The sequence below is a fragment of the Dama dama genome, chromosome 10, assembly GCF_033118175.1.
Source record: "Dama dama isolate Ldn47 chromosome 10, ASM3311817v1, whole genome shotgun sequence".
Lineage (NCBI taxonomy): Eukaryota > Metazoa > Chordata > Mammalia > Artiodactyla > Cervidae > Dama > Dama dama.
This window is the reverse complement of record NC_083690.1, coordinates 29,890,035-29,905,672: the sequence shown is the minus strand read 5'-3', so window position 1 is coordinate 29,905,672 and position 15,638 is coordinate 29,890,035. Positions and strand designations below refer to the sequence as shown.

Here is a 15,638-nt window from a genome sequence, read left to right as displayed (position 1 = left end):
CACACTGAATAAGGTTAATCATTCCTCACAATCTGGGAACCGTGTTATGTAGAAAATTAGGATAAGTACAAAAACAAAGCAAGGGTGGAATAAAAAACTAACTTTCATCTTAGAATGCCAGAATGCTGACAAAGAGATAAATCATGCAATATTTTTCCCTTTTGGGATTTGCATGAATGTGATTTCTTGTGGTTACTATTCCACTAGCAATCGTTAATTTTTAAATCAATCATTTAATAGAGTCCCTTTTGCCTGGAAGAACAAATCAAAATACCCACACAGGCTCTGCATTGCCAAAGAAAATCACGTACCTCTTCAGCTTGATTCTGCCTCTTGGAAAACCTGTTTGTGGAGAGATGAAAAAAGAACTCTTGAAATCTACATTTAAAATTTTTTAGATGGTAGCTGACTGTAACCCCCAAACGAGGGTGTTTAGCCTGGAGTCCCCATGTCTCTGATGGGTCTGATAAGATAGGATGGTCTAGCAGCTTGGTCAGGAATGTCAAATGTATGTTTTATGTTCACTCATCTCTAACTGACATTACAGTTATTTCAGTTATGAACGGAGGCCATAAACCTCTGGACCATCAGCCATACCATGCTTTTGTCTCCAATAGTAAGCACAGACATGCACATATCACACCCTAGTTCTTATTGTTGCTATTCAGTCACTCAGTTGTGTCCGATTCTTTGTGACCCCGTCAACTGCAGCATGCCAGGCTTCCCTGTACTTCACCATCTCCCGGACTTTGCTCAAACTCACGTCCATTGAGTCAATGATGCCATCCAACTGTCTCATCCTCTGTCACCCCCTGCTCCTCTTGCCCTCGATCTTTCCCAGCATCAGGTTCTTTACTAATGAGTTGGCTCTTCGCATCAGGTGGCCAAAGTATTGGAGCTTCAGCATTAGTCCTTCCTGGACAGGCTGACATGTCACTAGGAGTACAAGGTTCAGGGCTGTCTACTGAGGCCCCTTCTGTGATGCTAAGAAAGCAGCATCCCTCGTGCTACCCCCACTTCTTCACTTGGAATGTAACGTCTCGTTTTGTGGAAGAAGCCCCTTCCTGTCTGCACGCCAGAAAGTACTTCTCCCCCATATGGAAGCTCTTTAGCCAAAGCTCCTCTGTTTCCGAGAGGGGATTTGGAAAGGTTTCCCAAAGCAGGCCTCTAAGCTAATGACAGAAGGTGCTACAATTTCATGGGCAACTAACTACTTCAAGATGAATTTTTTTTAAGGAATGTTTTCCTTTACAGCAGCTGTCTCCAACCTCTTGGGCACCAGGGACCGGTTTCAAAAAAGACAATTTTTCCACGGACCAGCTTGGGGAAGGGGGATGGTTTCAGGATGATGCAAGCCCAGTGGGGTCTCTGCTCTTATGAGAATCTAACACTGCCGCCGATCGGACAGGAGGTGGAACTCAGGTAGCAATGTGAGCGATGGGAAGCAGCTGGAAATACAGATGAAGCTTCGCTGGCTTGCCCACCATTCACCTCCTGCTGTGCCGCCCGGTTGTTAACAGGCCATGGACCAGTGTCAGTCCGTGGTCTGGGAGTTGGGGACTGCCGCTTTACAGAATTGCCCTGGATTCTCCGCAGGTGTGCCCTGGGATGAAACCCAGAGGAAACAGAGGAGGGATATTGTGTTTGTTTGCTAAGGCTGCCATAGCAAAGCCCTGCAGTCTGGGTGGCTTAAACAACAGAAGTGTTCTCACTCTCCTGGAGGCTAGAAGTTCAAGATCAAGGTGTCAGCAGAACTGATTTCCTCCTTGGTGTGTAGATGGAGAATTCCCTCTGTGCACTCCTATGCTGCTGTGTGTGTCTTTGTCCTAATCTTTTGGTTTTATTCTTTTGTTGTGGACCATTTTTAAAATCTTTATTGAATTGGTTACAGTATTGCTTCTGTTCTGTTTTTGGTGTTTTGGCCACGAGGCATGTGGGGTCTTAACTCCCTAAGTGAAAGTTGCTCAGTCGTGTCCAACTCTTTCCAACACCATGGACTGTATAGTCTTTCCCTTCTCCAGGGGATCTTCTCAACTCAGGGATTGAACACAAGTCTTCCACATTGCAGGTGGATTCTTTATCATTTGAGCCACCGGGGAAGCCCCTTAACTCTCCAAAACCAGGGATCAAACCCGCAACCCTTGCATTGGAAGGCAAAGTCCTAACCACTGGACCACCAGGGAAGTCCCCTCCTAAGCTTATAAAGATACTAGTCATTTTGGATTAGGGCCCCACCCACCTTGATGACTTCAATAAACCTTAAGTTGGCTTCCTGTGACTCAGCTGGTAAAGAATCTGCCTGCAATGCGGGAGACCTGGGTTCGATTCCTGGGTTGGGAAGACCCCCTAGAGAAGGGAAAGGCTACCCACTCCAGTATTCTGGCCTGGAGAATTCCATGGACTGTATAGTCCATGGGGTCGCAAAGAGTCGGACACGTCTGAGTGACTTGCACTCACTCACTCAAACCTTAAGTTCCATCTTTTAAGTTTCTGTCTCCAAATTCAGTCACATTCTGAGGTCCTGGGAGTGAGGACTTCAGTGAATAAACTGGCCGGGGGTTAGGTGTGTGTGTGGAGGGGTGCAGTGTCCCCACAGCAGTCATGATTCCTTCGTGCTCCCGGAGCACTCGTCCTAGGACCCAGGGGTGACAAGAAAATGCAGGAACACAGGGCATCTGTTAAGCATGTCAGACACATGAACTTCAATCACGGGCTGGGTTGTGTTTCAAATTCTCCAGGACAAAGGCCTGGAGGCGGCCTTTGAAGCAACCTGGAGCTGCTGGTTCTTTAAGGTGTCAAGATCAATGCCATTCGCTGGCATTCTGAGAACTATCAAAACCCAGCCCCACACATCCCAGGATTTTCACAAAAGGGAAAAGATACATTCGCGATAATACAATGACATTCCTGTGTTTTCTCTGAGCCAGAGAGCGGATAGACATAGTGCGGTCAGGCTGGCCTCTTTGGACCATGCTTTCTGTGAATGGGAAGTGAGTTCACACATTCGGTCCCACGGACTCTGTGGGAGCCCGGCCACCAGCAGCTTACCGCTGCAGAAGCCAGCAGGTAGAGGAGATGACATTTTACAATTGTTCCAAGAGACCCCAAGCCTGGCAGATATGCCGGACACCGCTTTCGGCGAGCAAGAACAAAGCAGTGCTGGGGAGAACTGTTTAAAGATTTAAAAGACTATTTCCCTTTATCCACACTGCTGCTGGCCAGCCGTTTCAGCCATTTGCCAAACATGAAAGTGACCCCACGCAGGGCAGGGGACCGCGTGAGATGGGGGCATATCCCGGCCACCATCAGCATGCAGATGCAGTAACCGGCCTCCAGGGATGCTCAGAAGTGGATTGTTTTCTGGGAGAGAAACAGAAATGAAATTACCAGGTTGGAAGGAACCTCTGGGAGGCCACTTGCTCCAGGCCATCTAATCCATTCAAAGCCTGGGATTCCTGTAGACATTTTCAAATTCTACACACTTTCAAGTCAAAACAAGGGATGGGGCATCTCTAGGGCTGGTAATTCTGGCTGCTAGAAGAGGCAAACCTCTTAATCTCGCTGGCTTCACTGAGACTTTATTTTTTTAAGTATTTTTTAAGATTTAGTTTTGGCTGCTCTGGGCCTTTGTTGCTGTGTTGCAGGCTTTCCCTAGTTGCCGCGAACGGGGGCCACTCCTTAGTTGCATCGCACGGGCTTCTCGTTGCGGTAGCTTCTCTTGTTGCAGAGCACTGACCGTAGGAGCAGGGGCTCAGGGGTTGTGGTGCACAGGCTTCGGTGCTCTGCGACATGTGGGATCTTCCCAGACCAGGGGTTAGGTTTGTGTCCCCTGCATTGGCAGACTGTCAACCACTGGACCACTAGGGAAGTCTCTCTTTGAGAATTTAACAAAAACCCATTGTGGATGCTCAGGGTGGAAAGGTAGGCTTCCTTGTGGTCACTTGGGGACTTTGGCTTCTTCTCCGTGTGGCTTCTCCACCTATAACAGGTGACTTCCAAGTCCCTGGGCAGTGGGAGACAGAGAATGAAGAAAGCACACTGGCTTTTCAGCCACATCAGCCCTGGGGGTTGCACCTCCCCTAGGCTCTCCTGTAGAGTGAGAATGAGTCTTAAGGCCCAACCTCTGGGGGTGGGGTGGGTGGAGATTAAGGCCACACCTCCCGAGAGGCCGTGCTGCCCAGGTTACGGCCTTTGTGGTGGAGTCTGCAGGAACCGGTGCTGACACTGGCAAAGGCTGGCCCCCTCCTTGCCATGAGTGGTGCCGTGCTTGGGTTTGGTTTGTCAGCCGACAGTTACGTGCCCAAGGAGAACATCCACGGTTCTCTGGTCTGTCTGACACCAAAATAGAAGTTGGAATTCATTAAGAGGAGATTCCTCATCTTCTTGGCATATGAGTGTCCCCTCCCATTTGTAAGAAACCTTTCCTGATCAAAGTCCTAAGTTTACATCAAAAAAATTGAAGAGATGGTGAAATCTACTGATGCTGTAACCCATCAGGCCCCCGGCCGCCAGCCTCAGGCTCAGATTGACTCAGGAGGGTCACCTGATGGTTCTGACTTTCCTTTTGCACCCAGACCCGAGTGAACTGGGATCTGCATTTGTCTTTCCTTGGATCTGAATCATTCAGCATATCCAAGAGCACTGACTGGCATGATGGTCTGGAATTTCTGGTCTTTAGACTCTGCTATGGTGGCAGCATTCCGGCTCCTAAGGCCAACCTTGTCTGGTTCCTGTTGGTCGTCATAATGACTGGACCATTTACTTTGCCCCCAAGTCCCTGGACCCTCACGCTCCATCCTATGTCTTTCCTGACTCACAGCTTATCATCAGTCTCAGAAACCCCACACTTCCCTGATATCTGTGGCTCCTAACCCAATTACTTGTCCAACGTTTTAAAAATTAGTTGACATTTTTGGCTAATGATGGTAACAGACCTTAAAAAAGTAGATGTCTTTAAAAAAAAAATATATATATATATATATATATATATACAACTTTACTTCAATAAAAAATAAAGATTAAAGAGAAAAAGAACTGAATCTAATTCACTGTCCTCCTGAGGTTAAGCCTGATTCTTCCACATCCTACCAGCTCCTCTTTGCTGCTGCTAAGTCACTTCAGTCGTGTCCGACTCTGTGCGACCCCATAGATGTCAGCCCACCAGGCTCCCCCGTCCCTGGGATTCTCCAGGCAAGAACACTGGAGTGGGTTGCCATTTCCTTCTCCAATGCATGAAAGTGAAAAGTGAAAGTGAAGTCACTCAGTCATGTCCGACTCTTAGCGATCCCATGGACTGCAGCCTACCAGGCTCCTCCATCCATGGGATTTTCCAGGCAAGAATACTGGAGTGGGGTAGCTCCTCTTTAATCACAGGCAGAATGCAGACTGGATGATGGTAGAGCATGGATGCATATGTGGAGAAATGAACACAATGTTACCACTGCCCCACCCTGCCGCCTCCTTGCGGCTGCTTCCACCCCAGGGCTCTAGAGCAGTTCTCAACACTCTGCTGGAATTCCAGTTATAAGCTCTGAGGACAGAACGAAGACTACGCATAGGTTCCATGTCTCAATTACCTTTATATCCCTGGCAGCATTTAGCTCCAAGCTCTGATCTTAGTATACATGTATGTAGCTTAAATGACTAAGAGAGGGAAATTGCAAGAATTACCAGTTGGGTGCTGGGAGTGCAAAGATGGATAAAATGCTTAATATCTACTTGGTCAGAGCTGCTCTTTGCAAGGAGGGATAGGCCAAAGGGAGGCGTCTGTAAAGAGGTCAGAGATGGAAAGAGCCAGAGAAAGCCAGTGTGGGGCAGTCTTAAGTACCGGGAAAGAGAGAGAGGTGAGGGATGGGGGAAGACAGGGCCAAACTGACCCCAAGGGGGCTGATTGAGGCTGCTTTGAGCTGTTTTTCTAACATAGAAGCCCAGACCTCTCTGAAAGTTACATGCTAGCAGACTAGCTAGTAAGGCTGGGAAAAATTTTAAGTCGATGAGCATAAACCTGATATCATTTATTTTCCTCCCCAATATTATTCTTTTACACGCATAAGCAACAGCAACAAAAATCAAAAGAAAGGAACGAAAAGCTTTCCCAACACTCTTTTTTCATGCTCCATCAATCAAGCTGCTTTCAATATGCGTTTTTCTCCTCCTGTGAAATCACATGTCATTTGCCAAGCTCCGTTTTAATTCCTCATCTTGCATTAAGAGAAATGACTTGGATCAACTGGCAATAGAATTCAGGTATTTTAGAGGTTTTCGCCTCTGTGGCATTTAAATTGAAATATGTCTTGAGGTCCATATTGGTAAATCCTATTTCTGAGAAACAATCATAAATAAAAGAGAGGTTTGAAATTGAATTTTTGGAAAAGGATTTGTGAAGGAAAGCTAGTATGTGTCCATCCAATTTAGTGGGATGGAATGTGCGTTTAAACTGGGAAAAACCAGCTCACCATCTCCAGGCTGACAGAGGGGAGCACCAAGGATCAGGGGTCCATCTGGGTAGTGGGTTATCAGGGAGTCTCGAAAAAGATTGGAAAGACAGAAGTAACAAAGTAAATGTTCTCTTAGTCAGAAATCTGCATTGTTTTGAACAGATCTTTGCTGACAGACAAAAGGCTAAAATTTGCAAGCTCTTGGGTCACAGACGGGGTTGTTGATATAATTTCTCCGTTGAGCACCCCTCCAAGGCTGCTTTTAATGTTGTAAATAGGTTTAAATGCTTTCCAAAGTGACTTCAATCTGATACCAGGAAGAATTCCTTTCCGTGGGGAGGAGACATTGAGAGACCAGCTCTCCAGAGCTTTAGGGCTTCACTTCCTGAGAGAGAGGATGAAAGGGGGGCCCCAGAACTGGGCTTTCAGGTTCTCAGGGTCTCATACTAGGTCAGGCCTTGAAAGGATTCCGTGGAACTAAGGACTCTGGAGGTGAGGGTCGGGGGGATTCCCTTGTCTCCGATGGGATGGAGTGTTGGGGTTACAGGAGCCTAGGTGGCCCTTGAACACCTTTTGATCCAGATTGCAGGATGTGGTCACAGGAACCACATCAGTTTATTTAATTCTGGGTTCTTTGACTCCCCTCCCCTCACTTTTGTAGGGGTAAACTTTTTTCTCTCCTTTTTCCAAATCTACATGACAAAATCTAGAGAAACGTCTCTTGTCTCCTCTCCTGAGATGGAGAAAGGTGCCAGTGACATCTCCTGTTACTTCAGGTATCTGTCCTCATGAATTGGAAAGGAAGCTTGCTGAAAACAGACTGGAGGCCTTCACAGAGAAGCCCGCCCCTTTCCGGCTGGCTGACCTGTCCACTGTCTGGAATTCTCCCGTTGGAGTCCCGGGGTTCCTTATTCTCATGCTGAGAAAAGCCAAGCATGACTTACGATAAAGCAGCGTCCTGCAAGACAGCAGAGCAGGGCACTGCTTCGTCCCTGGGTGACCGGGGAGCTGCAGAGCTGCCTTGCTAGGTTTGGCTGAGACCCCCGGAGGAACAGTCTCCGGCACCTGGTGGGGAGGGGGAGAAAGGGACTTGTTTGATGTTACAGCAAGTTTTTGGAGGAGGCAGAGCAAGAATGTTGGCTTCCGCCGCCTGGTTCATTTCTCTGCACCTCACTGCCCTCTCCACGCCAGCCCTACATAGAGTCCATGGAAGAGGCCGCCCGTAAAGAATGATCTGAAAGACCTCGCGCATTGGAATCCAAAAAGATGATGAAGTGCGAGATGAGAGAGAGAGAAAAGACCCTGGAAGCCAACTTCATTTTCACCCCGAGGCCTCAGCTCATCATATAAAGACAAACAGTCCAATTAAAAATTGGGCGGAGGGTCTGAATAGACTTCTCTGCAGACAGACAGATGGCCAAGAAGTGCAAGAGAAAATGCTCAACATCGTTAGCCATCAGGGAGATGCAAATCAAAGCCACAATATGATGCTACTTCACACCCACTAGGATGACTCTAATCAAAAAGATGGACAGTGACAAGGATGGGGAGAACTAAGAACCTCATTACACTGCTGGGGGAATGTAGAATGGTGCAGCTACTTTGGAGAAGTCTAGTAGATCCTCAAAAGGTTAAACATAGAGTTACCCTATGACCCAGCAAAGCCACTGGTAGGGTAGGTACCAAGGGAAATGAAAACATATATCCATATATATAAAAACCTGTATATGAATATTCATGGCAGGGTTATTTTTAATTGTCAAATGGAAACAACCCTAGTGGCCATCAACTAATAAATGTATAAAGAAATTGTAGGACATCTATACAATGGAATAGTATTCTACTGTATAAAGCAATGCAGTAATTCATTGCAGCATGGATAAAACATGAAAACATGATGCTAAGAAGTCAACCAACTGAGATCCTCACCAAGCTCAGCTTTGCTTTTTCCAGACCTCCAGAAAAGTTAAAGTGAAAGTAAAAGTCGCTCAGTAGTGTCTCTTTGTGACCCCTTCCCTCCCCAAACTGGAATCCATCCCTTGAATCTTCTTTTCCCCATCTCTCTGTGTATACATTCGTTTATCTATTTTTGTTACAGCTTAGTTGAGATATTTACACACTGTTAGAGTTCACCCATTTGAAGTGTCCAACTCACTGGTTTTTAGTAGATTCAAAAAGTTTTCCAGTATTTGCTATAATCAATATTAGAACATTTTCATCACCCTAAAAGGAAACTCTGAACCCACTAGCAGTCACTCTATCCCGTGACCCTACCTGCAGCCCTTGGCAACCATCGGTTTACTTTCTGTCTCTATGGATTTTCTTTTACTGGGCATTTCATATAAATGGAATCAAATGATATACAGTCCTTTGTGACCAGCTGTTTCACTTACATCATGTCAGAGTTCGTCCATATTGTAGCATGTGTCTAAAATTTGTTTTTATTATTAAATAATATTCCATTGTATGAATGTACTATATTTTGTTTATCCATTCATCAGTTGATAAATCTTTGCCTAGTCCTAGGTCATGAAAATTTACTCCATGTTTTCTTTCAAGAGTTGTATAGTTTTGGCTCTTATATTTAGGTCTTTGATCGATTTTGAGTTAATTTTTTAAGTACTTATTTACTTATTTGTTTGTTCTAGAATGTCCACAGCAGCTTTCTTTGTAGTATAACTAAACTCAGAACAACTATCAAGAGATAAATGGGAAAAAATTCTAGTATATCCATACAAGGGAGTATGACTCAACAATAAAAAGGAGTAAACTATTGACATGAACTGAAGTGGAGTGAAAGTTGCTGTCGTGTCCGACTCTTTGCGACCCCGTGGACTCTACAGTCCATGGAATTCTCCAGGCCAGAATATTGGAGTGGGTAGCTGTTCTCTTCTCCAGGGTGTCTTCCCAACCAGGGATCGAACCCAGGTCTCCTGCATTGCAGGTGGATTCTTTACCATCTGAGCCACCAGGGAAGCCCAAACTATTGATAGATGGAACTATAAAGATCAATCTCAAAATACCTTTGCTGAATATAAGCCAGACAACCAAAGAGTACATTTGGCTGCACCTGGTCTTAGTTGCAGCACACAGGATCTTCTGTCTTCATTGCAGCCTGCATTAGATTTTAATTGTAGCATACAGTATCTTTTGGTTGTGGCCAGCAAAGCCCTAGCTGCAGCATGTGGGATCTAGTTCCCTAACCAGGGATCAAACCCAGGTCCCCGGCATTGGGACTGCCAAGTCTGAGCCCCTGGACCACCAGGGAAGTTCCCATTCTGAGTTAATTTTTGTATATGTTATGAGGTGGTGGTCCAAAATCACTGTTTTGCATGTTGTCCTGGAATAGCTTTTGTAAAACTATTTTTCCCCCACTGAATTGTCTTGGTGCTATCCACAGATGTGAGGGTTTACTTCTGGACTCTCAATGGATTCTGTTCTGTTGATCTATGTCTTCCTCATTGCAGTACCACACTGTCCTGATTATGGTAGCTCTGTGATAAATTTTGATATCAGAAGTAGAAATCCTCCGAGTTTGTTCTTTTCTAGGTTATTTTGGGCCCCTTGTATTTCTGTATGAAATTTAGAACCAGTTTGTTAATTTCTGCCAAGAAGCCATTGGGTTTTTTTGATAAAGATTGTGTTGAATATTTAAATCCATTTGGGAAGTACTGCTAACTATATTAAGTCTTCTCATCTGTGAACATGAGATGTCTTTCCATTCATTCTCAGAATCTTGAAACTGTCCAGGGTTGCATATCCTGGAATCCTGTGTGTTTGTGTGTTGTCCACTCCTGGGAATTCAGCCACCTTCTTTTACCACATAAGGTCTCTTGCCCTTATTCCCCCCACAGACTTCTTGCCATATTTTGCTTCCCTGACTTGGCTCCCTTCTACTGCCAGCAGCTGGGTCTGTCCCAACTCATGGGAGCATCTAGCTGTCAGGTCACAAATCAAACTAGTCTGGACCACCCAGTGTCTACAGTCTCTTAGCCCCCAGTCTCCTCCTTGAAGAAACAGGCAAGGTGAGGATTCTTAATTATGGTGAGCGTTTTCCATCTGTATCATTTCCCTGTGGGGTAGCCAGAGGTTGGGTAATAGAAACAGAAGCACATGCACATGCGCACACACACACATACACTTGCAAGAATTTGCCACTAAATTCAATCAATAAAGGACCAAAGGAGGTGTGCAAACACTCAAGAGGGTCCCAGTATCCTCATGGAGGGAGTTTGGGAAACTAAAGGTGGAAGAGCTTGAAGTGGGTCTCTGCTGACTTGAAACACTTACCCGCAATCTCATTTACAGAGCGTATAGGAGAGAGTCTCACAGATCCCTGAAACTTCTCCGTGTCTTCTTCCTCTTCTCCTTCATCAGTACCAGGAAGTTCATTTTTGCAAATTAGTCCTTCTTTTAAAAAAAAAAAATATTCTTTATGTATTTTATTTTTGGCTTCACTGGGTCTTCCTTTCTGCACGAGGGCTTTCTCTAGTTGCGGCGAGTGGGGCCAACTCTCTAGTTTCAGCACGCAGCCTTCTCCTTGCAGTGGTTTCTGTTGTTCCCCAGCACAGGCTCTGGAGTGCGTGGGCTCACTAGTTGTGCACACAGACTTTGTTGCCCTTCAGCATGTGGACTCTTCCCAGACTAGAGATGGAACCTGTGTCCCCGGCACTGGCAGGGGGGATTCCTAACCGCTGGACCACCAGGGAAGTCCTAACAAATTAATCCTTCTTGACAGTTGGAAATGCTTTGTTTATCCTGCTTGGGACCAAGAGAAGTTAGATGGTCCCGTTTTCCTCTGGGAGCAGGGCCATTTGATCCTGGAAGCCTGCTGTGCCCTTGAAGAAGATGGCAAGTTGTTACCTCCTTGGACGTTTGCAGCTCTTAAAGACAATTAACATTTCAGCCTTCCACTTAAATATTCCAGCCACAAGTGCCACCTGTATGTGATGGCACTGGGGTGGATGCTTCCAGCAGGCTGGGCATCTGTGCTCTTAAGAGACTCCAAAATAGAGCATGTTGGTAATGTAGAATTAGACCATTGTACACTTCGTGCTTCTATGAATAAAGATGGCCTGTTATTTAAGTTTGAATTTTCCCTTATAGTTCTATAAGGCACAACTTCAGATTGGAAAGAAAACCTTCATGGGCGCCAATTGTGCTTTACTGGGAAATTCAGAAAACCCATGTCACTAGGGGCACCTCACATGTATGGATATTTCTTAGGAAGAGATAGATTTTAATATTCTGAGCTGTTGTATCTATAAGAGAAATTCTCCAAACCTGTTTTTCTACCAGTTTTAGTCAGGTGAGGTTAAGCTCTGCTGCAGTAACAAAGCAGCCCCCAAATCTCAGTGGCTTTATGTAATAAAATATATTTCTCACTCATGCTGTCTCCTGAACCTCTGCTTTCAAGTTGAGGGTTGGGGGTGGGGGAGGCAGTGGTCTTTGGGAATTTCTCTGTTGGGCTGATGAAGTCCTTGCCCCCGCAGGTGTGGCTGTGTGGGGGCAGCATGGAGGTCCTGCCTTGCTCACGGGTGGCGCACATCGAGCGGAAGAAGAAGCCATACAACAGCAACATCGGCTTCTACACCAAGAGGAATGCTCTACGGGTTGCCGAAGTCTGGATGGACGACTACAAGTCTCATGTGTACATAGCGTGGAATCTGCCGCTAGAGGTAGGACCTTCCCCATCACCCTGGAACACTGACCTTGTGCTTGACCGGTCACTGATCCCTTCACTAAGCTGATGCTTCCTCCCCAGAAAGATGCGCACCCTTGCAAGACTATAAATAGACTTTGAGGTGGCTCACAGACCTCCAGGTTTTAGAACCCCTGCTTTACATGGGGATTGGCACCATGGAAATCTCTAAATCCATTTACAGAGATTAGAAGGACTATAGTGTGTTAATTCCAGTCTCGTTATATTCATCTTAACACTGAGTGTCAAGACCTGCTCCTGAGTGTGCACTGTCTCTAGAAGATGCTAGCCCAGTTTTTGGCACCAGACTCCAGCATCCGCTCTCACTTCCCTCAGAGCTCCAGCTGCCCCGTGATGTAGGTCCCTACTGCACGCTGGATCCTTGCTTACACGGCTCTTCAGTTCTCTTCCATATTCCACCCAGAATATAATCTAGGAAAATTCCCATTACTACAGCCCCACAGGAGTCTTGTATGGCAGTTATGCACAGGCTTGTTTGGAATCCCAGCCTTGGCACTTATAATTATGACATGTTGAACAAATCTAATTATCATCTCTATATCTTAGGTTCCTCAGTTATCAAATGGGGATTATAGCAAGCCCTCCTTCCTTTAGGTCAATTGTGAGAACTAAATTGGAAGTACTTAATCTGAGTATTAAGTACTAAAGCTAAGGACGTGTGATGTACTTGGAGCAATGCCTGGCACAGGATGTGAAATGTTGGCGAGCATTTTTGTCCTCCATAGCCCGGTTTGCTGACCTGTACTCTCAACCATAGTCAGGTTTATCTGTTCAGCTGGAGCTCCTGTAGGTGTCCGAGCCATGAATTGTTCCCACTGAGAAACAGCAGCCCCTGTGTTTCAGGAGGCTGGAACCCCAGACAAGAGAAGTGCGGTCAAATATGTCTAGGTTTGTGGATAAACAGGATACAAGTGAAGAATTTTTTATCATTGTTGTTACAATTATTAAAATAATGTTCTAAAGCACTGAAAACCCCCTTCCGGCCACATAGCACTTTATAGCCATTAAGCTAGAAGTGATTTTCCACATTGTTGTATAAAATAGCAACCTTTGCTGAGCCCCTTATACTGTCCCAGGCACTCACTAAGGTTCTTGTTTGCAATATCTCATTTACCCCTCATAACAACCTCATGACAGAGGAACTACCTGCCCTGATGTCCTCATCTATAGAGTCGAGATTGGTAACCTTGATCTCTTAGGGCTCCTGGGAAGATAAAAATGAGACTTAAAACAGAGCATAACAAATACTTTGTTCAATAACTGCTAGTTTGATGTGAACCTATTACGATGTCCGTTCTATAGATGGGTAAACCACAGCTCTGGCAAGTTAAATTGACTTGCTTAAGGTCCTACACCCAGCACATCATAGGGCAGGGATGTGAAATGGTGTTTTCGTTCAGCTCTGCCTACAGCTCTGTGACATCATTGGAACAAGTGTTGTTATTTTTCTTGTTTGAGATGAGAGCAGTGACCTAGGCTGGGGATGTGACTTTTGGTCAGAAGAACTCAAGGCTGGTGTCCCAATGCTTTCTCCATCATTACAAACCACCTTGGGTCCCTAATGCCAGTGTTCCTTACCTGTCTTTTCACAAATGACCATCCTCATTAATCTTGCTAAGTACAGTAAAATAAAGAGTTAAAATATCACTGCCCAGGTTTGCCTTTGAATGTTAATAAGTTTGACATTTAAAGGGACTTTTCTTTTAAAAATCCCTGTTCGGCTGCCGAAGAAGAAATCTTAATGAAATCATTTACAGTTAAACTCTTCTCCTCCTGCTCTAAAATGCTCCTTGCCTGCCCGTCATAGTGAAGGGGTATCCTGTCTCTACCGGGTCAGAGCCGTCTTGTGGCTGACTCTGGAGTCATATTTCAGCTACTTTATTTTCCCCTGTCAGCACACAGCAGCCCATTACAGGTTCATTTCTGTAAAAGCAGAGTGAATTATTCATTAGAACATCATTACAAGCTTTGCAATGGAAAATTATTTTCACATCTGCATATAATGAACTTCACAAACAGCCTGCAAAGGGGGGAAGGGGGAATTACACATGTACAAAAAAGAAAGGCAGGAGGTGGTTATAGGCATTTCTTTTCTCGTCTTAATCAAATAATTCCTGTAATAATTGGGTCTGAGAGTCACTGAAGAAATGGCAGAGATGGAGCTGGGAAGGCAGGTTGTCAGTATCCAAGGATTGCAGGATCCCTTTCATGGTGATGAGGAAGACTGGCTTGGGGGGCTGCATACTGTGCCCAGGGGGACAGTACTAGCTAGCTCAGAGCTAAAGGATCACGTACAGGCTTCAGATTTCTCTCTGATGGTTTCCCCGAAGGTGACACTGCCCGTCCTCTGCTCTGGCCAGAGCCTCCCAGTCACTAAACCCTTTGCTTGCTTTCAGAATCCAGGAATTGACATAGGCGATGTCTCCGAAAGAAGAGCCTTAAGGAAAAGTTTAAAGTGTAAGAATTTCCAGTGGTATCTGGACCACGTCTACCCAGAAATGAGAAGATACAATAACACTGTCGCCTACGGGGAGGTAATGAAGACCACACTTGCTCTCGACTTGGATGGCCGTGCAGGGGGCTGTGGATCGCTTGGCTGGGGGTGAATGACAAAGTCATTCACTCATTCATTCATTCAGTGATTAGTTCTTTTAGAGGTGCCGGCCTTCACAGCAAGGCTATCACCAGCTGGTATGAATGAATTCTGAATTGTGCGTGTATGCTCAGTCGTATCCAACTGTTTGCAGTCCCCCCGGACTGTAGCCCTCCAGGATCCTCTGTCCATGGAATTCCCCAGGCAAAAATACTGGAGTGGGTTGCCATTTCCTTCTTCAGGGGATCTTCCCGGCCCAGGGATCAAACCCTCATCTCTTTGTCTTCTGCATTGTAGGCAGATTCTTTACCATCTGCCTGATGGTACCAGGGAAGCCCCACCAACTGGTGGTGAGATACGTGTAATAAATGTCACAATGGGGATGTGGGCCATCATTTGGCCTATGGTATGGAATGGACCATAAATTCTGTTTAGGGCATTTGAGGTGCCCTGGGACCTGTACTGAGACGCTGAGCAGCAAGTTGGATGTAAAGAGAGGCAGAGACTACACCTATCTGTCCAGGGCCCACTGCCATATGCACCGGGGTCACTTGCTGCCAAAGAAAGGATACAGATGCTCTTCTCAGATTTTCTATGCTGAGACAATGTCACTTTTCTGAACATTAAAACAGATTGACCTTTCTCATAGTAAAAATGCCATAAATTTACATTTTGAAAATAGCAACAATAGCAGTGAGCAGTTAAAATGTGCCGGTACTGTTCTAAGTGTTTTTCACATATGAGTTCAATCATCCTTACTTTATCAGGTAGTAGTGTTATTCCCATTTTATTGATAGGAACACTGAGACTTGGAGACGTTAAATACATTATCTAAAGTCTCATAGCTTATAAATCATGAAGCCAGGATTAGACTTAAGCATTCTAA

The 15,638-nt window shown here is 45.4% G+C and overlaps 1 protein-coding gene across 1 annotated transcript in view; it reads left to right on the top strand.

Annotated features, from left to right (window-relative positions):
• The window catches only part of GALNT17 (polypeptide N-acetylgalactosaminyltransferase 17), a 413,795-nt gene that overhangs the window by 375,748 nt on the left and 22,409 nt on the right, over nt 1–15,638 (top strand). Inside the window, exons 7-8 of the mRNA XM_061154024.1 lie at nt 11,930–12,115; nt 14,556–14,693. Coding sequence (XP_061010007.1) covers nt 11,930–12,115; nt 14,556–14,693 — 324 coding nt within the window. The remainder of the gene's footprint in view (nt 1–11,929; nt 12,116–14,555; nt 14,694–15,638) is intronic.